Below are 26319 nucleotides of genomic sequence, written 5' to 3' on the forward strand. Positions count from 1 at the left end.
TAGGATATTGGAGTGATTACTGTACCTCTCTCTTCTCTCTCTCATCTTCTCCCCTACCTCTACTCGCTAGCCATTCACTATATGCCTCCCTTCTCCCTCCCTCCTCCACCTCCTCCCTTTCTCCACTCCATACCTCCTCTTCCATTTCCTTACCTTGCCAATATTTCCCTCTCCAGGATCGTCAATACCCTCTGAACCATTCTCATCATCGGAAATAGCAGATGAACATACAGGGGGGAAATGATGAGCACACAGTGGAGTCACGTCCTCCACCCTCCGAAACGATGCATAAATATCGACACTCATTATGGCGGTCTCTTTCCTGAAAGGAAGCCACTTTCTCCACTCACAATTGGTCATAATGTCACCTCAAGTTCCCTCCCTATCGCACTATCACTAAGGCCTTTTCTTTTCTGGCCTTTGGACGTCATTGGTGTTGATGTCGGCAGCTGCTGGAACTCAGACAAGGATCAAGACACAGGGAAAACTTTTTGCAAAGGTCTATCCATTACGGAGGTACGCAGGTGACTGAAGCATGACTCAGATGCATGCAGGAGGGTTGCCAGTGGCTGCATGTGGTGGAAATAACCCGCGGAATATTCAAACAATGCCGCGAAACACTATATCATGTATGCTGTAAGTGCACCACGGACAGCCCAGGGAGGACGTGTAAACATGTCACCCAGACGGAATGGCTTAAACTTATTTTTGGACTCTTTGGGTGGGCTTAGGACTTGGTTGGGGGGGGAAACCCATGGTTCAAAAACACATCCATATACAGCCACTGCTCACATAATCCTCGATCAGAGAGCGTGGAACTAGTCATAGCACGGCCTATATTTTCTATCTATCTATCTATTGCCAGACGTTTCAATCCTGTACGGGGTGCCCACAAATAAATCGCCTCCACATCGCCCTGGCCCCCACCATTTCACTGCCCTGCTGCCACATCACCCCCCCCTCTCATATACCTCTCCACTCCATCTCTCCATCTCATCCTCGGCCTCCCTCTCCCTCTCCCCCTCCCCCACCTCACTCACATACACTCTCCTTGTCAGTCTTTCACCCTCCATCCTCTCCACATGGCCAAACCACTTCAGTGTATTCCTCTTAACGCTTCCTATCACATCCACATCCACACCACAACGCTCCGTTATATCCTCATTTGTCAGCCTGTCTCTCCATGTGACTCTACAGGCTCCTCTTAAATAACTCATTTACACTGCTCTCACTCTTGACTTGTGTCTTTCCAACAACGTCCAAGCTTCATTTCCATACGTTAGAGTTGGTATCACAATACTGTCATGTAGTAACTTTTTCACTTCCATGCTCACTTCCCTGTTTCTTATCACTGCTTTCAAGGAACCGGCAACCTTTCTTCCTTGTTGTACCATTCCAAGCACTTCACCCTCCAAACTTCCATCCTTACTCATCACACTACCGAAGTACTTAAACGTACTCACATTGTCCAGTTCCAGTTCCTCACCATCCAACCTCACTGTACATTCACTGACTTCACTTCTCTCGAAGACCATCACTTTACTCTTCCCTACATTCACCTTTAGATTCCGTTTCTTACACACTCTCCCAAACTCACCCACCAAGCCTTGCAGCTCCCCTTTCTTCACTCAACAACATAGTATCATCTGCAAACAACAGTACAGGGAGTTTCCCCCCTCTAGAAACTTTTCGACTAAAGATCTAAGAATGAATATCTGGTCTAGACAACCTCTTCCCTTCCTAAAACCTCCCTGTTCTTCTCCAACTAATTCCTCTGTTATTTCCCTAACTCTGTCAATAAGTATCCTACCATACACTTTTTCTATTACACAAAGAAGACAAATGCCCCTATGATTACCACACACACTTCTTTTTCCCCTTTTCCTTTGTACAAGGGAATAATTATACCTGACTTCCAATCCTCCGGGACTCTACCTTCCTCCCAGGCCAATCTGCACATCTTCCACATCCATTCTACTACAATTTCTCCCCATGCTTCAGCATTTCACCACACACTCCATCAATTCCTGGGGCTTTCCCCAATTTGACTTTCTTCATTGCTTCCACAACTTCTATCCTACTGATTTCTTCCTGTCTTCTCACATCCCTCCTTCTCCAAGCCATTCCCCAGCCACTTATACTCGCATTACTTCCATCCTCTATGTTCAACAATTACTTATAGAGTCCTCTCCATCTGCTCACTATTTCTCCCTTCTCCACTAGTAATCTACCATTATTATCTTTCACTCCCCTGCTAACTTCACTGCCACCCTGTCTTACTCTCTTCACCTCATGCCAGAACATTTTCTTACATTCCCTCCACTTTACACTCAAATTCCTTCCAAATTCCTCATCCACTCTCTTCTTACTCTCTCATACTAATCTTTTCACCTCTCTCTTCCTTTCTAATATAACTCTCTCTTCCGCCTCTCAACTTCTTCCACGCCCCTATTTCTCATCCATTAATTGTATGCTCTCTTCTTTTGTGCCACAGCTTGTCTCACCTCTTCAATCCACCACGCTGTTCCTTGCAACCCCCTCCGTCTTCTCTCCACCCCACACACCACATCACATATTTCATGTCTAAGAAATGGTCAAAACGCGTTTTTGGCAATTATTACGTGGGTGACACAAAAGAAGAGAGCACACAATGAATGGATGGGAAATAGGGGCGTGGAAGAAGTTGAGAGGCGGAAGAGAGAGTATATGCAGAAATGAAGAGAGAGGTGAAAAGATTAGTAAGAGAGAGTAAGAGAGTGGATGAGGAATTTGGAATTTGAGTGTGAAGTGGTGGGACTGTAAGAAAATGTTCTGGACAGAGGCGAAGACAGTAAGACAGGGTGGCAGTTAAGTTAGTAGGGGAGTGAAAGATAAAAATGGTTGATTACTAGTCGAGAAGGGAGAAAAAGTGAGTAGATGGAGAGAACACTTTAAGAAATTGTTGAATATAGAGAATGGAAGTAGAGCGAGTTTAAGTGGCTAGGGAACGGCTGGGAGAAGAAGGGAGGTGAGAGGAAAGGAAGAAATCAATAGGATAGAAGTTGTGGAAGCAAGGAAGAAAGTCAAACTGGGGAAAGCCCCAGGAATTGATGGAGTGTGTGGTGAAGTGCTGAAGCATGGGGGAGAGATAGTAGTAGAATGGACGTGGAAGATGTGCAGATTGGCCTGGGAGGAAGGTAGAGTCCCAGAGGATTGGAAGTCAGGTATAATTATTCCCTTGTACAAAGGAAAAGGGGAAAAAGAAGTGTGTGGTAGTCACAGAGGCATTTGTCTTCTTAGTGTAATAGGAAAAGTATATGGCAGGATACTTATTGACAGAGTTAGAGAAATAACAGAGGAATTAGTTGGAGAAGAACAGGGAGGTTTTAGGAAGGGAAGAGGTTGTCTAAACCAGATATTCATTCTTAGATCTTTAGTGGAAAAGTTTCTAGAGAAGGGAAAGAAGTTGTATGCGGCCTTCATGGCTTAGAAGAGAGCATATGACAGGGTAGATAGACAAGGATTGTGGAAAGTATTAAGAGTATATGGAGCTGATGGGAAGTTGTTGAATGCTGTGAAGAGTATGTATGATGGTGATAAGGCTGCAGATCGTGTGGATGGTGAACTAAGTGAATGTTTCTCTTTGAAGGTTGGGTTGAAACAGGGATGTGTCATGTCACCATGGTTATTCAATCCATACATGGATGGGGTAATAAAAGAGATACAAGGTAGGGCAGTGGATGTTGGAGTTGCCCTAGTGAGACAGAGTTTAGTGTTTGGAAACTCCCTGTACTGTTGTTTGCAGATGATACTATGTTGTTAAGTGACGACAAAGGGGAGCTGCAAGGCTTGGTGGATGAGCCTGGGAGAATGTGTAAGAAACGGAATCTTAATGTGAATGTAGGGAAAAGTAAAGTGATGGTCTTTGAGAGAGGTGAAGTCAGTGAATGTACAGTGAGGTTGGATGGTGAGGAAATGGAAAATGTGAGTAAGTTGAAGTACTTGGGGAGTGTGATGAGTAAGGATGGAAGTTTGTAGGGTGAAATGCTTGAAAGGGTACAACAGGGAAGAAAGGTTGCTGGTTCCTTGAAAGCAGTGATAAGGAACAGGAGAGTGAGCATGGAAGTGAAAAAGTTACATGATAGTATTGTGATACCAACTCTAACTTATGGGAGTGAAGCTTGGACACTGTTGGAAGGACAGAAGTCAGAGTGAGAGCAGTGGAAATGAGTTATTTAAGAGGAGCCTGTGGAGTCACATGGAGAGACAGGCTGACAAATGAGGATATAAAGGAGTGTTGTGGTGTGGATGTGATAGGAAGCGTTAGGAAGAACACACTGAGGTGGTCTGGCCATGTGGAGAGGATGGAGGGTGAGAGACTGAGGAGGAGAGTGTATGTGAGTGAGGTGGAGGGAGGGGGAAGCCAAGGATGAGGTGGAGGGATGGAGTGGAGAGGTATATGAGAGAAGGGGGTGTGAGTAGGGAGCAGGGCAGTGAAATGGCGGGGGACAGGGTGATGTGGAGGCGATTTGTTTGTGGCCACCCTGTAAAGGATTAAGGCATCTGGCAATAGACAGATAGATAGAGAAATTGCCCATTTCTTGAAAAACTGTACTACACTATAATGACAGTGAAAACGCAGCCTAAGGCCAAAAATAATGGAATATTTAGTCAATACACAAGATAACTGGTCAAAATGCAATAAAAACAGACAAAACGCGGGCAGATTTAGTCAAAGCGCGAGTTGCATTGCTCATTACGTATGCATGTCATGTATCTGGGCCAGGTCTCATCATGGTCTACTGAGCATTCCTGGCACTCTAGTCAACCCTCTCCCCGTGTTCTGCTTCCACATGTACTGTGTCTTACCTTTGCTCTTTTTTTTGGCCACATGATCGAGCCTGACAATGCCACCTCACCGTAACCCAGAAAGACAGCAGAAGAATTTAACCCAGGAGCAAAAGCTTGACATGATCAAGCGGGAGAAGAGAGGAGAACATAATTGTGCCATCGCCAAAGCTTTCCAGGTCAATGAGTCAATTATTCATACAATCCTGGCTAAGAAGGAAGCCATATTGAAGACCGTGAGGGCCTATGGGGGATCTGCCCTGGACAAGAGATTTCGAGTGTCTGACCCAGTGCTTGTTATGATGGAAAGGTACCTGGTCATGTACTGCAACCGACAGGAGAGGGAAGGAGTTTCAATCGACTCAGTAAATATATGAAGGACAACCTGCCACTTGTATTCTGTTGCTTGCCTTAAGCTGTCTCAACCCCCCCAGCAGATTTAAGGTGTCGAGTGGTTGGTTTGCCAAGTTCTGGAAGAGGAAAGATTTGAAAAGAGTCCAGGTGACAGGAGAACAAGCGTCTGCAGATGCCAGAGCAGCAGAGACGTTCATCGATATACTGAAGGGAATAATCAGGGATGGAGGCTACACTTCTGAGCAAATTTACAACATACAAGGTATGTTCAATAAGTAATGAGAAAATTTCAGGAGAGACTATTTATTTTCAAAAGCTTACAAAACTTTGTCTCCTCCAAAATAATGGCCTCTCGCATCTACACACTTCTGCAGGCGTCTCGCCCAATCCTGGAAGACCTCCTCCCAGTCCTTCTTCTGCAGTCCCTTCAGGTAATTTTCCGATGCCTCTTTCACCTCCTATGTTGACTGGAATCTGATTCCCCTGAGGCTGTCTTTCATGTGTGGGAACAGGAAGAAGTCACAAAGGGCCAGGTCAGGGCTGTAGGGTGGGTGTTGTACCACTTTCATTCCCCTGTTGGGTGGTCACCAGCATTGACCTGTGGCATGGGCATTGTCCTGGTGGAACCACCACTCTCCGCTGCTCCACTGCTGCAGCCTCTTCTTCCTCATCTTCTCCCTGAACCTTTTCAGAACTTTAAGGTAATACTCCTTACTGACGGTTTGGCCCTCAGGAACCCATTCAACGTGAATGAGCCCCTTGGAATCAAAGAAAGGAATGACCATGGCCTTCTCTTGCAACCTGCTCATCTTTGCCTTCTTGGGCCTGGGGGAGGACATGTGCTTCCACTGGGCACTCTGACGTTTGCTCTCAGGGTCCTAGGTGAACACCCAACTCTTGTCGCAAGTCACTACCTTGTTCAGGAAACTTGAATCAGCCTCTATCATATCGAGAATGTCAGTGCAACATTCCATACGAAACTGCCTCTGGTCGTCGGAGAGGATCTTTGGCACGAACTTGGCACAAACTTTGTGGAGCTTCAGATCTTCGGTCAGAACTGTCTCCACTGTGCCAATACTAATACCAACAGCTTCAGATATCATCCTCACAGTAACTCGACGGTCTTGCATCATTAACCTTAGCACTTCCTCAATGTTTTCCTCCTTACGTGCACTGTTCGGTGCTCCAGATCTGGGTTCATCCTCAACCTGTTCATTTCCTTCAATAAATCGGTTAAACCATCTGTAGAAACTTGCTTTGCTCATCAATTCATCCCCATAGGCCTCCTCTAACATTCCATAAGCTTCTTATTTGGTTTTCTTAAGTTTAACACAAAATTTGATGGCGTAACATTGCTCCATGTTTCCCTGCATCTTGTCAAGTGTTGACAGATCGGCCAACCGGATCAAACTGGTTCCACCACGTACACCGCTGCGTTCAAACCTAGGCAGATAGGAAGGTGCCAGTTAGTCATTTTAAAGACTATATATATGTGTACTTCACCATGAAGGAGCATTCTGATTGAATGATATTTAACCCTTTAACCGCGGGTATTGTTTTGGTCTGGTTGTCCTCTCCCGCGGGGGTTTCAGCCAAATGTAAACAAACCTTTAAACCTTAATAACTCTGCACAGAATAAAGCTAGAGAAAAAAATAAGGTACCATTAGAAAGTACTAACCTTCAGCTTTCCATTGATGTAGGTTTTATGACTTTGTTGACTTTCACAGGACGAGGAGAGCCGTTAGAAGTGAGGGGTGTGAAATAACTATTTTACGCCCCACACACCAGTACCAAATGCCAACCACTCTCTCATAATAGTAATATAAACATATATGAACACTGTACATACGATAAACACCCACTCTGTGTTCACTGAGGTAGGTAAAAGGCACTTCCCTGCGGCTGCGCCCGCTCTTCACTGCGGCTGCGCCTCACTTCACTGTGGCGGCACCCGCTCACTGACGTTTCATGCGATCTTTTCATTCTTTCTAACTTCTAATATTATTTTACATATAATCTGGGCAATATACATTATATTTACACTGCACTTATTACTATATTGCATCACTGGCACATCACAGGATTACACAAGTGCCGCAGAACTACACAAGTGCCGCAGATTCTCTTATTACAATATCACTTATTATACTGGCCAATATTTACATTTTTTTCTAGGCAAAATATCCCTTATTACAGTAGAAGTCCGATTTTTCAGCATCTATGGGACCGGGCAAGTGCCGCAAAATCAAAATTGCGGAATTATCAAAAACCCTACCCACTCAGTACCTTATATGTTTCGATGAACACTATCATCACTACTCATATCATCACAAATGTGTTTGGAGAGAGTACTGTATACTGTTTGATACTGTACAATACTGTAATGAATACAGTACTATACATGAATATGAAAAATAAAGAAATTAGTGAACATACTGTATATAAATGTAATGGTACAGTAGGCCTACAAGTTCACATGCACTTACCTAAACTTATAGTAGGTTCCTTATTTACATATGTACAATAGAAGGGGTTGATTGGAGTCTCTTTCCCATGCTAGACTCACTACATGATTGTCCTCTCTTTATGCTATGGGAAAAAGAGCTAGCCTCTGAGCTTCATGGCAGTGGTAGACTCGTTCCATCACTTCCACTATCTCACTCACTAAGGCGGGTAGCTAGCTGGCAAGCCTCATGGAGAATTTCAAGACTGACCAAAAAAATCGGAAAATCTCCCAAACGATCAGAGATTTTCGTAAATGGGACTATTTCTCAAAACTGCCGAAATGTCAGATTTGCCGGGGAATTGGATGCCGAAGAATTGGACTTTTACTGTACTACAATTATTCGCAAAGCACGTCACTGTCGCATCACTATATATCACTGTCACTTTCAGTATTTACTCAGAGAGTGGTACTCGGCAAAGCACGGAGTTACACATAGAGCGACTTGGCATTCCAGGCACTGGTGTGTGCTCATTTTTCTCGTCCTAGGCCTCCGTGTGGTGTTAGAACATACTCTGCAGCGGCCCTGTGACAACCTGCCGCCTGCTGTAAGAGGCAATTTCACAAGCTGGTGCCAGCTCATGTAACTGCAGCACTCAAGACGGTCAGGTTGTGTGTCAGAGTGTCGCCTCGGGATCAATGCCGTCACCTGACCAAATCGTGCAAGTAGCTGCTGCACGACAGTCTTGGAAAACTGTCTCAGTGATGGTTGCCTTATGCCCCCGACTTGTGTCTTGTAGAGAATGAAGGTGTTGAGCATGCACATATCGAGCATGTGCAGGCAAGCCTTCCTGTACCATCGGGTGTTTCTCCTGAGACAGTTGATTTCGCCAATCATCATATCAGACTTATCAACAAGTCTCATATTGGCATTGTAATCAATGACGGCATCAGGCTTCATGATTGGCTCTCCTGTCTTGTAGCTGACCTTCCCAGTTCTCTGCAATTCCCCCTTGTGGATGGTGCTGATCATATTCACGACCTTCTTGTCATGCCACCTGATCGCAAGAAGCTTGTCTGACTTCTTCAGGTGAACATCTCCCGTGGATGATGATGATGCTTCGGGGAAACTTGGCCACTCTTTCCTATAGCTCCGTACAGTGCCAACAGTGCCAATGCCATGTTCAGCCAGGTATTTGGAGAGTTTCGGTGCTGTGTAGTAATTGTCTGTGTACAGCACATGATTACCACCAAAATACCTCTCCATCAGCACTTTTACAACGGAGCCAGAGAAGCCAAGGGGGTCTTTCCTGTTCACATCCATTGTGCTAGCAAAGTAGATGACAAAATCCAGGATATACCCCGTCCCACAGTCACACAGCACAAAGAACTTTATCCCAAAGCGGTGGCGTTTGCTGGGGATGTACTGCATGAATTTGAGACGTCCTCTGAACAATACCAGGGATTCGTCTATGACGACTTTCTGCATAGGCCGGAAAAATCGCATAAATCGATCCCTAATCCTGTTGAGAAAATCCCTCACTTTCCACAAAGGGTCAGTTTGGGACGGGTTTGCATTGTCAGCGAAGTGCAGGTATCCAAGCAGCTGTCGGAACCGATCCCGTGACATATACTTCCCGAATATTGGGATAGTAGTAATGTCATCCACGAGCCAGTACTCCTCCAACTCATGTCTCTTTATATGGGGCATAAGAAACATTAGGGCAAAAAAAACATACAGCTCTCTGATTCCGACAGGCAACCACGACACTTGCTTTGGTGAGCCAATAGGTCCCAGCCCTTCTGCTGCACACTGAGCTGCATACCTATCGGTCTCATCGCTGACATGCTGCACGATTTCATCATCCATGAAGGCCAGGAAGTACTCAACAAAGTCATCTCCTGCGTTGCATGGGAAGGCAGGCTGTATTCCAGCATTTGTCATATCAAACGGTGGATTGTGTGGCTGAAAATCTGCACCGTCAGACCAAACAAATGCATCCACTTGCCCTGTGCATGGTTCAGTGGCAGGGGCAGGTTGCATTGCACTCGTTTCCCCGTGAGAAGGAGCTGAAGTGGAGGCAATGGGTGAGGCAATGGGTGAGGCAGGTGGTGAGACAGGAGGCGAGCGGGAGGGGGGTGAGGCAGGAGGCAACGGGGAGGGGGGTGAGTGTGGGGGCGGTGAGTGGGGGGGTGGCGAGGGTGAGGGAGCTGAGCGGGGGGCAGGCGGGGGGGTTTCTGACCTGGTGCGTGGTGAAACTTGACCCTTTCTACCCCACTTATCTCCTCGCTTATCACCCAGCTTTGCCCTCCAACTGCCACGCATCCCCTTTGTTCTAGGCCTGCCTGCCCTGCCTGCACGGCCTGCCTTCCCTCGCTTTGCAGGCTTTGGTAATTCGTACTCCTCAGATGATGTAGACTGATGAGAGGGCACGGCAGATGATGATGATGATGTGAGGGTAATAGGGCTAGGGGAACGGGAAATTGATGGGAAATGCTTACTAGGGCCTGGTGTGGGAGACGTGAGCCTGCGCTTCACTCCCTTCCCACGTGCAATACCAGATTTGCCCATAGGAGCCTTTCCTTTCCCAGAGTAAGTTGGGGGTGGTGGGGGGGAAACAACACAATCACTTTCATCACTGTCACTATCAGTGGAAAATGGTTCACCACCAATCACTGCCAAATCATCACTGCTTGCTGTGAGTGTGTCACTTTCACTGCCACAATCAAGAGTAGTACTTACAGTTTTGTCCAGCTCAGTTCTAATTTCAGGAGTGCTCAACCCCTTCTGCCTCGCCGTCGGCAGTTCCTTTACCGGTGTAGAGGTAGAGGGAACACTAGCACTAATCATTGTAGAGGAGGAGGCGAGCGACGATGAGTCGGGACGGAGCGCCATTATCACGCACAAAGCTGGACAGATACTGACTGATGCGGGTCAGGGCAGGGGTGGGGGGGGCCCCCTCGGGGTTGGAGGAGGGAGGTGTGGGATGGCTGGCGTGAAAGAACTCGACAGCTACTCTTACGTGAGACACTTTGCGCGCCGGGAAAACGCGCGGTGTTCAAAATATTCATGATCATTCCAGAATGACACCCGCGGTTTGGTCCAGTTTTGTCAATGTCATTCTGGAATGACACCCGAGGTTAAAGGGTTAATGCCTCTCCTGAAATTTTCTCATTACTTATTGAACATACCTCGTAGATGAGGCAAGTCTGCGCTACAAAAGAATGCCAAGGACAACGTACATCACGAAAGAACACAGGCAAGGCAGGGGTAGGAAAGTAGATATTGTAAGCATCACTCTACATTTGTCTTGCAATGTTGCAGGCCACAAAATGAGGCCATTAGTTGTAAGCAAAGTGAAAAAAAACAAGGTGCTTTAAGCAACTAAAAGACATGAATGATTTGTGGTGTATTGGGAAAAGTAAAAAACAGGGTGGATGACAAGGGATATATTGAACAGGTGGTTCACAAAATATTTTATCACTGATGCAAAGAAAAGGTGTGATGAGTTAGGTAATCTTTTTAAAATTCTGTTGGTGTTAGACAACACATGAGGGCACCCAGCCTACTTGGAGGGTTTGCATGAAAATGTAAAGGTAGTGTTTTTGCCATCTAATACTACTTCCCTCCTGTAACCATTAGACCAGGAAGTGACTGCTTGTTTAATATACCATTATGAGACAATTTTGTTTGAGTACCTGAGGGAAGCCACAGACAACTGTGACGAGGAACAGCTCCTCCAGGAGGAAGTGCTGCATGGGGATGATGATTTGGAGGCATCTGATGAGGAAGTTTTGGATGACCCACCTGAACCAGTGCCAGGTCCCTCTCATGCGCCTCAGCCTGACCCTGCTGAACCAGTGCCAGGTCCCTCCCATGCACCTCAGCCTGACCCAGCTGAACCGGTGCCAGGTCCCTCCCATGCACCTCAGCCTGACCCTTCACAGCATAGCCTTTTAACTTTGACTGCATTTTGGAAGAGGTACAATATGAGGAATGTCATCACTAACATTCTTAAGGTGTGGGATTGGGTGTCTGTGGCAACAATAAATCACGCCTGGCACAAGCTGGCACCTGAGTTGTGCCACTAGCAGTCGTGAAGTACAGTCACTACAGGCTGTGCGGCAGGAAGCAGTTCGAGGCTGCAGAGCCAAGGCAGGCTGTGAGCAGGTGCAAGAGGAGGATTTGGTCGAGGTTGTGGAGGAAAACACGCCGCCAGAGGATGCCATGGAATGCATTGAAGAGCTCAACAGGGAACATTGTGGGGCAGAGGAGCTGGAGGATCAGGTTGAGGCAAGAACCACAGCACCAGTTATGACCATGAGTCGCATGAATAACATCTTGGCTGGTGTAGAGGCATTCAAGGAAGCCATCATGGCTTATGAAGTGAACGAGGGTTGGAAGGCTGATATTGTGGGGGCTGTGTTGAATGCAATTAGGCCCTACGAAGACCTCAGGCAAGAGAAAATACAACAACGCCAGCAGACTTTAATCACCCGGTACTATTGTACTTGACAGATGCCAGAGGAAGATGCAATGTCTGTGGGTTCCCTTGACTTTGGGGGTTTGTGCAGGAGGCTGAGGAGTTGCAACAGAGGATTGTGGATGTACAGGATTTACCTTCTTCATCAGATGAGGACTCTGTAGAGCTGGCATGGCCAGAGGACCATGCTGGGGATCACTAGGAGTCCTGCCCTGCCTCAGAACCCCACTCCCCCTCCCCTCAGCAAGTCCACAACCTCTTTAATTCAACATGAGGAATCCTCTAGTGTTTGTATTTACAGAAGTCATTTTTAGGTAGGCAAGTGTTGTGGGAAAAATCCCTGAAAATTGCCTCAAAAGGTGAAGCTGGTGCTGGCCTGGGTACCATGAAACCCTTTAACACCTAAACATATGGCTGTATAACACGGAATTCCCATAAAGCGGGACCTGCCAGGAACAATATTTGCACGTTATGTGAACAGTGACTGTACTTAACATGTTAAATCTACCAGAGATACAATGTACCGTCTAGCGATGGATTTTTACTTAACCAAATGCAATGTTAAACCGGGGTATGCCCTTCCTCTTCGTTACCACCCTCTTTCCATCCCCGGAAAAGCCATCTTTTCTCCTTAACTGCAGCTTCTACACCCTCATCCCACCACCAAGTCACTTTATGTCTTGGTGGACCTCTTGTCCATCCAAATACTGAATCAGTAACTCTCAAGAGGTTGGTTTTGAGGGCTCTGTACTGTTCATTAACACTTCCAACCACGTTTCCCTGTTCAGCCACCACTCTTCTCATCTCGCTATAGAAGGCATCCCTTACTGCTTGGTTTTTCAATTTCCATATTTTCCTCCTATGTGCATAGGTCCTCTTTTTCATCACCCATTCCTTATCCCTTTAACCGTGGGCACTGTTTTGCCCCAACTGGCCTCTCCCGCGGGGGTTCCAGCCAAAATGTAAACAGACTTTAAACCTTCATAACTCTGCACAGAATAAATCTAGAGCAAAAAATAAGGTACCATTAGAAAGTACTAACCTTCGGCTTTGCAATGATGTAGGTTTCATGATTTCATTGACTATCACTGGATGGGCAGTGCCATTAGAAGTGAGCGATCTAAAATCACTACTTTTCGCTCACACACCATAACCAAATGCCAACCTCATTCTGATAATAATACTATAAACATATATGAACACTGCACATACGTTAAACACCCACTCTGTGTTCACTGAGGCAGGTAAAAGGCACTGTAATTGCCCCCACTTCACTGCCACATCAGCGGTGTTGTAATCACTATTTTTCGCTCACACACCATTACCAAATGCCAACCTCATTCTGATAATAATACTATAAACATATATGAACACTGCACATACGATAAACACCCACTCTGTGTTCACTGAGGCAGGTAAAAGGCACTGTAATTGCCCCCACTTCACTGCCACATCAGCGGTGTTGTAATCACTATTTTTCGCTCACACACCATTACCAAATGCCAACCTCATTCTGATAATAGTACTATAAACATATATGAACACTGCACATACGATAAACACCTACTCTGTGTTCACTGAGGCAGGTAAAAGGCACTGTAATTGCCCCCACTTCACTGCCACATCAGCGGTGTTGTCACTCGCACAGCTGGACAGATACTGATGTGTGTTTGGTCAGGGGTGGGGTGGGGGGCCTGGGGGGTGGGAGGTGGGGGCCCGGGGGTGGGAGGAGGGAGGTGGGGGTCGGCTGGAGTGAAAGAACTTAATAGCTACTCTCCCTTGAAACAATTGGCGGACGGAAAAAACGTGCGGTATTCAAAATATTCACAAACATTCGAGAATGACACCCGCGGTTTGGTCCAGTTTTTGCAATGTCATTCTGGGATGACACCTGCGGTTAAAGGGTTAAGTACTAACCGCCAGATGACGCGTATTGCCATCACGATTTTGGGTGCAGAACAATGCTGGTTGACATGTAAAGCTGCAAGTGTCTTCCCGCCATCCTTTGAACTTTTACTTATCCATCCTCATTGACGAGGCCACCTGGAGACGTGGGGATACTTTCATTTGAAAGAGGAAGAGTTGTTGAGTCTTATGTATCTTTAATTGTTTCTCTAGGTGTTATAGTTTGGCAGGTATTAGAGTCTGAAGTAAGCGTAAATTTTTCCATCACAGATATCCCCAGTAGGGAAAAGCGTGCAACATCCAAAAACACCTGGCGTGTAGGGGTTAAGCACCATGTCACATATCAGTAACTTGTGTTGCTGCAAACACTCCTTGCTCCCTCATACCTGACCACTCCAACCAAATCACCTGTGCCTATAAACACGTACTCTAGATAAATGAATCAGCCACGTTCCAAAACAGGTCATTGTCGCTGTACCAAAGGTTCGTTTACTCTCCTCCAGTTTTCCTAACTTCATTCATTCATTCATTGCCAGACGCCATGTATCCCAAACAGGGTGGTCAAGGGCTTAGATTTAACTGTTTTACAGGGAGGGGCACTAATCCTCCACCAACCCCCTTGACACGTAGGGAGAACGTTATGCCAACAGCATCTGGTGTTCCAGGCGGTCACCCATCCAAGTACTAACCAGACCCAACATTGCTTAACTTCGCTGATCAGACGAGAAGCAGTGTACTCAACGTGGTATGGCCGTTGCAATTGTTTAAAAAATTAACCATTCCAAAATCTAATGCAACCTAACCTAGTCTAATCTAACCTAAACTATCCAAACCAAACCTACCATATCCTATCACAACCAAACCAATCTAGTCCTAGCCTAACCTAATCTAGCCCAACTTTGACTAATCTAACTTACCACAAAATGAAAGGAAACATATGCAATTAATAGGTTCGGTACGGTAATTGTTTATGAATACATACCATAATTATAACAAAGATCCATTCATCTACAATACAGTATGTCACGAAGGCAGTGGAAACACGGTAAGAAAGATGACGTGTGAATATTATATGGTAGAAAATAATCCTCCCTAAAACAAAAAAGACAAACTGCAGGAGAGCTCCCACTGACAAATGATGAAAATTTTATGATGGTGATTATTTTTTCATTTATGACACCCAGATTCCACGGAAATATAATTTCTGTTACTAAAAACTGTATAATTCATTCATGAAACCCAAGTTCAATATAGGTATACCCCAGTTTAACAATGCAATCGGTTAGGTAAAAACCCATCGTTAGGCGGGATACTGTATATCAGGGCAGATTTAACATGTAAAGTAAAGGGATGAGTTTTTCAGCCTTGGGTTCCCCCCCAGACCAAGTCCAGAACCCATCCAAATGAGCCCAAAAACAAGTTTAATGCCAATTGAAATGGCCTAACAGCTGTAAATGAAGCTAACCTAAGCCTAACACCTGTAAATAACTCACTAAAACCAACAAATAAAATCTGAAAATCGTCAAATATGTCAGGAAAAAATCAAGCTTAGTCAACTGTACCCTAAAATGACAATGTTCACCCCACCTATGGCTAAAACACATTAATCTAAGTCTAAAAACAGTTTATATATCAACCTAAACACACAATTTTAGGCTAAAATATCATCAAAATCATTTTTTAAAAATAAAAACCCATCGTTAAACCGGGGTTTGGCCATCATTAGGCGGGGTACGGTGGTATTTCTACCTCCATCGTTAAGTCGGGGTATTGTATCTAGGGGTATCGTATATCGAGGTATACCTAAGAAACATGCTACTCAACAGCACGAAGTTAGGTTTATTGACAATGGCGGCATCCAACAGAGGGCGACGGATCCATTTGGACCTAAAACTCATTCACTGACAAGTTGTTCAGGTTACTTAGGGCAGGTTAAATTAATCTAGGTTTAGTTGGATTAGGCTGATATGAATGAACAATTAGTGACGGACTGACTATGGAACTGAATCATCCTAAAAGTCCGACGTGGCAGGTGGCCACTTACCACGGTCTGCATATAAAACTGGGGGTTTTATAGCTGACAGCTTCAAAACTACACATTTCTGCAACTTGTTAAAGCTATCACAATGATAATCACAATGATAATTGTTATAGTTCATTTAGAAAAATAAATAATTGTAAATTTTATGCATGGGAGCTATCCAGTAGTTTCACCCCCAAAAAACGTTGTTTTAACAACTACAAAATACTGTATGATGAAGATACAGTAGATGCTTGATTTAACAAACTAATTCTAACCCCGACACTGTTTTCTTGAAGTTTCCACTAAATCAAGTTCTGTAACCAAGGTTTAATATAATGGAAAACTTTCCAGTATTTTGAGCTATTTTCTGCTAAATCCTTGAAGGCAACCCAAACACTGCAAACCATGTTAACTCTCAAAGCTACACACAGCAGTCTGCATCCACAATTAATATTCTCAGAAATGCATAATTGTGTACGGAATTTACTTAATGGAATTATGCTCGATTTAACCCCTTCTTTACCGAATTTCCGAAATGTGTACCCCTGTACTCAAAATGAAATTTTAGCAGCGGAACCGAATGCGATCATGAGTACTAGGGTACTCATGATCATTATAGGGGCCTATTGGGCTTCCTCTTCCTCGGTTTGGGTGCTTTCGATCTCATTTGTGATATGGCAACTCTGTCACTGATGCCGCACTCCCCTGCCATGGGGCATAGTTTTATGAAAATGACTCAGATATGTTGTGTAGGTCATTGTACCCTATATATTTTGAATTTGGTATATATAATGCCCTATAACATGTGATATAATATAGCCAGATAATGCTTCTTGATAAGGGGACTCTTGCTAGCTTAGCAACAGTGGTGGTACCGCGGGAAAGTGTGTGGAGCCGCACGTGTCAGTGCTTTTGGATTTACTTCAGTCCCATGGCGTCCTACGGCAATGAATCTGACTTGGATAGCGGCTTAGAAGTGTCTGACGATAACGAAACACAATCTGACATAACTGTGAGCGACTCTGATGAGGAGTACATGCCCGAGAATGATGGTGAAGTGAGCAATAGTAGTAGGGAAAGTGATACTGATTCTGGTATCAGTTTGGCCTTGAAGCGCATCAACCCCCCCCCTCCTGTACTTTTGACCTGCCTGCCTCCTACCTCGTTCTTCATGGATCTTCTTCATACTTACAAGGTAAATAATACAATCATTATTCTCCTCCCTATTCATTGATTTATATCTCTATCTACTATATTTATCTGTATATTGTATGTTTACTAAATCAGTTGGACAGACATGTAATATTGTCATGTACATTATTTTAACATATCATAAACACATCTCGTGGTCAATATCTATTTACCAATACAAAAATAAATAATATAAAACAAATAGAAACGATGTAATGATAAAATAAATACTACCTCACGAAAGAGCCACGCCTGGGGGAAATTTGATTTGGCAGGGGGGGGTAGCTCAGTGGGGGAGGGGGGGAATGCGGTAACGAAGGGGTTAACAGAAATTTTCCTTCAACGGAAAAAAATAATTCCATTATCTTGGGTTTCTGCTACATAGGTGTTCGTAAAACTGAGCATTTACAGCGGTATAAGAAATTTTTCAGAAGAACTAGTAAGTACCTTCTGGAGATGCCCCTAAACTTCTATCTATCTATCTATTGCCAGATGCCTCAATCCCGTTTGGGGTGGCCACAAACAAATCGCCTCCAAGTCGCCCTGTCCCCCGACATTTCACTGCCCTGCTCCCAACTCACACCCCCCTCTCTCATATAACCCTCCACCCCATCCCTCCATCTCATCCTCGGCCTCCCCCTCCCTCTTCCCCCCTCCATCTCACTCACATACACTCTCTTCATCAGTCTTTCACCCTCCATCCTCTCCACATGGCCAAACCACCTCAGTGTGTTCCTCATAACGCTTCCTATCACATCCACATCACAACGCTCCTTTATATCCTCATTCGTCAGCCTGTCTCTCCATGTGACTCCACAGGCTCCTCTTAAATAACTCATTTCCACTGCTCTCACTCTTGACTTGTGTCCTTCCAACAACGTCCAAGCTTCACTTCCATACGTTAGAGTTGGTATCACAATACTGTCATGTAGTAACTTTTTCACTTCCATGCTCACGTCCCTGTTTCTTATCACTGCTTTCAAAGAACCAGCAACCTTTCTTCCCTGCTGTACCCTTTCATGCACTTCACCCTCCAAACCTCCATCCTTACTCATCACACTACCCAAGTACTTAAACGTACTCACATTTTCCAATTCCTCACCATCCAACCTCACTGTACATTCACTGACTTCACCTCTCTCAAAGACCATCACTTTACTCTTCCCTATGTTCACCTTTAGATTCCGTTTCTTACACACTCTCCCAAACTCATCCACCAAGCCTTGCAGCTCCCCTTCGTCTTCACTCAACAACACAGTATCATCTGCAAACAACAGTACAGGGGGTTTCCAAACACTATCAACGTTGGGTCTGGTTAGTACCTGGATGGGTGACCGCCTGGGAACACCAGATGCTGTTGGCATCCCTACGTGTCAAGTGGGGTTGGTGGAGGATTAGTGCCCCTCCCTGTAAAACAATTAACTCTAAGCCCTTGGCCACCCCGTGTGGGATACATGGCGTCTGGCAATGAATGAATGAATGAAAAAAAAATCCTCTCTCACCAGGGCCACTCCAACATCCACTACCCTACCTTGTACCTCTTTTATTACCCCATCCATGAACAGATTGAACAACCATGGAGACATGACACATCCCTGTTTCAACCCAACCTCCAGAGAAAAATTCACTTAGTTCACCATCCACATGCACTGCAGCCTTAGCACCATCATACTTACTCTTCACAGCATTCAACAACTTTCCATCTACTCCATATATTCTTAATACTTTCCACCCTGTCATATGCTTTCTCCAAATCCATGAAAGCTGCATACAACTTCTTTCCCTTCTCTAGAAACTTTTCCACTAAAGATCTAAGAATGAATATCTGATCTACACAACCTCTTCCCTTCCTAAAGCCTCCCTGTTCTTCTCCAACTACTTCCTCTGTTCTTCTTTAACTCTGTCAATAAGCATCCTACCATACACTTTTCCTATTATACTATGAAGACAAATGCCCCTATGATTACCACACACTTCTTTTTCCCCTTTTCCTTTGTACAAGGGAATAATTATACCTGACTTCCAATCCTCCTGGACTCTACCTTCCTCCCAGGCCAATCTGGTAAACATATGGTTTATCTGAGGTAGTAAAAGCAACTTACCAAAACAGTTCTTTTTCTTCCTGATAGTCTGTTATACTTTTCTGATTATTTCTGGGATCCAAAATAAACATTTCATGCAAAATTTGTTTCCCACTGTTTTCAGCTATGTTCCGCTGTCAGCTCATTTGACTTGGCAGCGTAATAGCAGAAGGGACTATCCTAACCTAAGTGTTTAACTAACCTAACCTAACCTACCTTACCTCTATTTAACCTCCACGCATCAGGGTACACCATATGGCACTGCATGGAGGGCATCAGGGTACGTCATATGGCGCACTTGATTCACCGCCATTGTTTTGTGTTGAAAGTACCGCCCTGTGTCTCTACTGTAATTAGTGCACATGCTTGCACTTCCACACAATGAAAAATTCTGGTGGAAGCAGTGTTGTGGTAGTGTAAATAATGTAAGTATAAATATTATCTCTAAGACTTAGCAGAATAAGTGAATCAATAAGTGAATTTATTATAAGAAAACTAGTGAAATAAGTAATTCAGAAAATAATGAAACATTTATATTGTCTGCATTTTAGTAAACATTAACAGTATTGCCTGTATTTTTGTGAATATGAAGCTAGGCTACTCCTACATGAAATACATTATGTGAATATGTAAAAAGATTAATAGTTAAATAACTTTAGTATACAGTGAAAAGGTTTAGTGATGAATGCCGAGGTAGAGCGTTCATGACCTTGGAAGGCAGTGCCCCACCTTCCCTCACTCACACACACCGCCCTCACCCATTCGCGGCCACCCAGTGGGCGAGAGACCACTAACTCAAGCCTGTTTTCATCACCTTATTTCACACTGCCACACTATACGTCAGACAAGGCTCATATTGGTCTCCTTTCAACCTCTGTTTCTTCCCCCCACTGTTGCATCTTTATCTCTTTTCTATCGCTACTTCAATGGTCACTGATCCTCTGAATTTCTACTTGCATCCCTCCACCCTTACGATAGGTGCATAGTACCCATCTAGCAACAAACTCTTATCCCTTTTCTGTCCAACTGTCTAATGCAAGAGATGACTGCTACTTCCAGTACTTCATTTATGCAATAGGTCAACTTTAGAGATGTCTCCCTCTGTCTGTATTTCCTACTTCCTATGATCTCCAGTCTTTGAAATGCAGTGTGTCCAGGCATCTTGAAATAAATGGATCTTGAATTTGGCTCTCTTTTGTATTTTTTATTTATTTTTTATTTTTTGGAAGGAACGGTTTGTGGGCTCCTGGCCTTTGGTTCCTTCTTCTTTGCATAAAAAAAAAAAAGGTAGTTTGTTACTTTTTTTTTTTTTGTCCCACCCTTCCTCACTCACACACACCACCCACGGCTGCCCAGTGGGTGGGAGACCGCTTGCTTAAGCCTGTTTTCATCACCTTATCTCACACCACCACTACAGCAACACTACATGTCAGATGAAGCTCTTTCTGGTCCCAACTGAATGCTGAAGGTTAGTAGTTTGTAATATATTTTTTTTCCCTTTAGTTATTGATTTTTGCGCTTAAAAATCGTGAAAAATGCATGCGTGCCAGGTACGGCTGCAAAATGTTTGGCCAACATGTTTTTTCCATTTATTCATTGCCAGATGCCATAATCCCAACTGGGGTGGCCAAGGGCTTAGAGTTATTTGTTTTACAGAGAGGGGCACTAATCCTCCACCAACCCACGTGATACGTAGGGAGCCATGGAAGTCAATAATTTGGTATATTAAATCCACCTTTTGAGTATGATGAGTAAGATTCTTCCATTACGCCAGGAACAAACAATGTAAGGACAGCTTAAGGAACATGATAAATAAGTGGTAAATTTTTCAGCAGGATATGGTAATTTACCACCCTGAAAAAGTCAAGGTAAATTTTTAGAAGTAACCAACGTTTTCTTTTATAATTTTTTTTATGGTTTCCAATGCAAAATACTGTGCTTTAATTAGTTTTGACCCTCATTTTTGGGGGAAAATCCCCCTTTTGGAATTTTGAGTAAGATTTCCAAAAGTGGGTTTATCCCCCAAAATTAAGATCAAGATTAATTAAAAATACACTATTTTGCATTAAACTAACCCAAACTAACCTAACCTAACCTATGCCTGATCTAGAGCCTGACATAGACCAAATGCACACGCCTGCACCAGCCAATATGGCGCAACATTCATCCGTTACTGAGCGACAGCCTAACCTAAGTCACTATATGACTATCCCTACAAAATTTGCTCCCCCAACTGAAACTAGGCTTAAAGGATAAGTCTTAGTTAGAATAGTTCAGGGACGTAATATAATGAAAATTGGTAACGTTGGTTACTTCTAAAGTTATACCAAAGTAAAAAATAATACAGAAAACAAACCGAAGGAATATGACTTTGAACTGGTGAGGTTCTTCTACTGTCTCGAGTAAAGTGTACATTTACTCTTAACATTTTATCCAAAGTTGAATGTGAAAATGAGTCACGGTACTGTACACTTCAAAATTTTTACCATCAATTACATAATCAAAGCAAGCTTGGAACTTCAGGGCCTAACCTAATACCATACTGAAAAGCAATATTCTTTAGTCCTACATGATTTCCACAGGCTCTGGATACCAAATTATCCAAATACAGTACACAATGATGAAACCTACAGAAATATTCGTCATTATTTCAACATGTTTAGATGAAGTTCCTGATTTTGTACAAAACGATTATGGGCTGAAACGGCAGTCATCTACGGTACGGCTACGTCAAGAACGCTCACACCTGGTTAAAATAGTTGAAACTTAAAAATTTTATACTACCACTGCTATCCATAAAAATAACACAAAATAAACCTAAAACTACAATACTTTCAGAGCACCATCTAGCAGCCAGTTATATAAAGCAAATATCAATAATCACTTTTTATGGAGCAGACATTAACGAGTTAACACCTAAAAATACTGGTCCTCCCAACTACTGCATATGCATATAATCACACTGTAGCAAGTCTTACGACGAAGCACTGACAGTGGCAATAACCTCCCGGCTATGGATCCTGAACACGGAAAAATAAAATGAAGCAAAAGTCCGTCATTCTTACCTCCCAGCACTTTGTTGACAACCATAGTACGATAGTACAATCTACTTTCGAGAATTAGAAAATTATTACAATCACTTTCCACAATATCTAATACACAGTATTAAATTGTCACCTATAGGTTCTCAAATGCATGAATTTTATTATAATTATGATTTTCGGAGAGCAATGACCTTAAAGTTGCATTTCCAATATGGCGCCAAATTCAATTCAAGAAATTAGCTTTAGTAATCTCGCTACTTTTAGGGCCATGACCTTCCGGCAGTCAGAAAGCTGAGGGAGGATGCATGGCCCAAGAAACCGTAAGGATACTCCAGATAATGTAAGGAAAGTGTTCTAATGACAAATATCGAATTGGCAGGTGTGGTGTATCCTGCAACATGCTGTGCTACATTTTTAAAACCGTTTTAACAAAATTTAGCAAAAGGTGGTTCGAAATGAGCGGTATGAATGTACATACTGAGTACAGTATATGGCCCAATGAAACGTTGACTGAAATTTTAGATCTGAACTAGGAATGGGTTGGTGCGTCTACATCTGATGGTAGGGAGTTCAAGTAGCGTGTAACACGACTACTGAAGAATCTTTTGCGGACCTCAGCCTGAGTGTGCTGTGTGTGGATTTTGAACCTATGGCCTCGAGTCCCTTGGTGGGGTGGGAGGAAGGAAGTGGAAAATGTAAGTGAGTCTTATGGGAGAAAGACCATTGAATATTGAAATACAGCACAGTGTCCCCAGGAATGCCCAATCACCTCCACCAGGGATTCAGCATAGTGCCCCCAGAAACTCTCCGACACCCCCACAAGGACCCCACGGAGGAGCAGCAGCAGCACACCGAGATTCGGCGCGACAATGGCTCAAGCCAGTCCGGGCAGTATGCCTCTATGACTCGGAGCCACTCCACCGTCGCCATAGCAGGAATCCTGCACTACCTTCCAGGCGAGGTTCCACCAAACCATCTTGGGGTGGAGCTGTCTGTCCAGCTCCGATCAGTGCCCCTCAGGAGTTGGCCTGTAGCCACTCCCGCCTTCTACAGGAGTGTGCCAGTAGCCTCTCCGAAGGTGTCTTCCCTCTTGGGATGGCCGGTAGCTGCCCGCCCCTCATAAAGGAATCGGCCAAAAGCCAACCTGAGGGTAACAAGGAGACGGCCTGTAGTCGCTCCCGCCTTCGTCAGAAGGTGTCCTTCCAGAGACGGCTGGTAGCAGCTCCACACCCCCTCCTGAAGGAGTCGGCCTGTAGCCACTCCCACCTTTGTCAGACGGCTGATAGCCACTCTGAAGGCATTGCCCCTAAGTCGGCCTGTGGCCGCTCCACACCCCTCCTACAGGAGTCGACCTGTAGCTGCTCCCACCTTCATCAGACGGCTAGTAGCTGCTCCGAAGGCTTTCCCCCTGAGTTGGCCTGTATCCGCTCCACACCCCTCCTGCAGGAGTCGGCCTGCAGCTGCTCCAACCTTCATCAGACGGCCGGTAGCCACTCCAAAGGCATTGCCCCTGAGTTAGCCTGTAGCCGCTCCCGCCTTCGTCCGATGGCCGGTAGCAGCTCCGAAGGTGTCCCGAGGTGCGCTGGTACTTATTCCCCCTCTCAGGCCACTGCCAGTAGCCAGGCCTCGGCACCTTATGGTCACGCCCCTGGGAAGCCACGGCTAGTAGCTGGGCCCCATGGCTGGAAGCAGTCGAGAGCAGCCCCGCTGTCCCAGCGTGAGATGAGTATCCTGACTCCCGATGCAGCGGACATAGGAGAGAACTGGAGAGGCCCTATTGCCTCCCCTGGCCTCTGCTCCCTACGCCTGGGCCTGGAGAAAACCCACCTGATGGACCCTGACGCAGACCGGTGCCGCAGCCCCTCCCTGACAGCGCCACAGGGCTCTGGGGGCTGCAGCCCTCGGGAACTCCAGGCCCTCCCCAGAACACCCAGGCGAGACCTCCCTATGCCCCGACGGCGGAGGACCTCCACCTCCGGCCGAGACCTGATCAAAAGGTTCAGGGAATTGTTCAGCCCCAGTCCTGAGGGCCATACTCCTGTTCCTAACCCAGAGAGCACGGGCCCCTTCGCCACCTGCAGCCCCGGACGAGAAAAGATGCCCCTGCGTGTCGTCCCGTGCCCTCTCAGCACAACCTCCCCTGGCAGTGCCCCTGCCCCGGCAGACCTGTCACTGGTGTGTCTCCCCGCTGCACCTGCCGTGCAGTGACTTATGAGACAGTGATTGTGCCCTGAGTACAGGGTAACAGTGACGAGGTAATAGTGTACCTTCCTAGCACCAGGCCAAGTGTTTACATGATGTTGGAATAATGGTCTAATGTACGACAGGGCGGAGTAGTGAATAACCCATGTAGAATCCAAGTGATAGGGAATAAGACTCATGTGTGACACCCTTCATATTATAATCAGTGAAACACCCAAGAAGTGGAATTCATATAAGTAATTTACCCAAATCTCCCTTGCTCTTAGAAAACATTAAATCGAACACGCTATCAATACCCTCCACTTCATATTACTATAAATATGCCTTACACCCTCCCCTATCTCTAACTCCTCCATGCGCACAGCAACCTTGGATCTTATTGTGATAATTAACCAGAAACCCCTCGCTCTTAGAAAATATAAGTTGAATGCGCTATCAATAACCTCCGCCTCATACTGCCATAAATACAATTAGACCCCAGTGCCTTACACCCTCCCCTAGTGAGCCCCATCGCTCACTCCTCCACGTGCACCAAGACCCGGGACTACTATTTCTGTACACTATGCCTCGAGTGTTATTCCAAGTGCATACTACAATAGTATCCTGCGAGATGAGAATCTAGTTATAAGAGTTTGTAATTGACCAAATATTGTGTTGTGACATCTGCTGTTGTCTCTTGTCTGACTAAGTAATACACATGTAAAGGTTATTGCCTGGAGTTTTTGTGTCCTGCCTCTCTCTTATTTGTCCTAAGCCCCAGTCTCGAAAGAGGACCCCGCTACATGTTAGGTGTTCTAGGAACGAGAAGTCGAGCCTTAAACACCTAGCATTACAAACATTTTCTAGCATAGGGTCATGTCGCACCTAAATAGTCAGCCTCTGATCGAAAATATTCAAATTTTTTAGCCTGTCCACATATGGGAGTTATGAAAGCCCTGAGACTTGCTTGGTCCATCTGCGTTGACCTGATTCCATGGTCACCCACGAAGCCAAAATTCCAAACTGGAGAAGCAAAGTCTATGATGGGACGACTGTCAGAGATAAGAAGGGAAGTCATAAACTTAGGAGACCGCATATTATGGATTTAAGAAGACCCCTGGCTTAACCATATCCCTAATGTGCGTATGAAATTTCAGTTGTGTCAGCTTTGACACCGAGGTCTTTGTGACAAATGGAGGGATGGATTCAGGTACCATTCAGGAAACAGACACCATCATTGAAGACATTACGCCGAGCTCTGGAGAACCTCAGATGGACGCATTTGTTCGGTGCGAAGTTTAGACCTAATGTGGCAGCTGTGTCTAACAGAATATTGATGTTCACTTGAAGATCAGAGGCAATGTTCGATTTTAGAGAGTGGTTAAGTTAAAGTTAAAGGTCATCAGCGAATAACATATATTTATAGGTTAGATTGGCTCCAATATAATTAACAAAGATCAAGAACAACAAAGGTCCCAGCACCTCCATGGAGTTCCCTTGGGGAACTCCATGAACGGTCTGGGCAAGCTGGACTCCATTTAGGGACACTTTCATAGATCTACTAAAAAGTGAGAACGCTTCTAATCCATTCAAGCAGGCTACCAGATATTCCAGTCAAAACAAGTTTTTCAAGCAGGGTCTGAATGTCGACTCTATCAAAAGCTTTAATAAAGTCAAACAGTATTAAATCAACAGTGTGGCCTTGGTGAGAAGGTGTTCTGACTGGAGAGATATCAGAAGTCCTGGTGAGTGATGAACAGGGTGGCTTTAAGAGTGGAAAAGGAT

At 44.9% G+C, this 26319-nt stretch overlaps 2 protein-coding genes and 1 pseudogene across 2 annotated transcripts in view; all 3 read right to left on the reverse strand.

The window, feature by feature from the left end:
- Positions 1-22390, reverse strand: part of LOC145399699 (uncharacterized) — a 360302-nt gene extending 337912 nt beyond the window's left edge. Inside the window, exon 1 of the mRNA XM_080272249.1 lies at positions 22375-22390. The gene's annotated coding sequence lies outside the window, so the exon portion shown is untranslated. The remainder of the gene's footprint in view (positions 1-22374) is intronic.
- LOC145401210 (protein GVQW3-like) lies at positions 6060-6476 on the reverse strand. Its single transcript, XM_080273520.1, has one exon. The coding sequence runs from the start codon at positions 6474-6476 to the stop codon at positions 6060-6062; it is 417 nt and encodes a 138-aa protein (XP_080129646.1).
- LOC145402802 (5S ribosomal RNA) lies at positions 14656-14773 on the reverse strand (annotated as a pseudogene).
- Positions 22391-26319: the final 3929 nt, after the last annotated feature.

Source organism: Coenobita brevimanus, chromosome 6, assembly GCF_032717465.1.
Source record: "Coenobita brevimanus isolate Jiangsu-jjx chromosome 6, ASM3271746v2, whole genome shotgun sequence".
NCBI lineage: Eukaryota > Metazoa > Arthropoda > Malacostraca > Decapoda > Coenobitidae > Coenobita > Coenobita brevimanus.

What these genes read in the sequence shown, in the direction of transcription:
- LOC145401210 (XM_080273520.1), bottom strand. Translation starts at nt 6,476, where the DNA reads ATGTTAGAGGAGGCCTATGGGGATGAATTGATGAGCAAAGCAAGTTTC.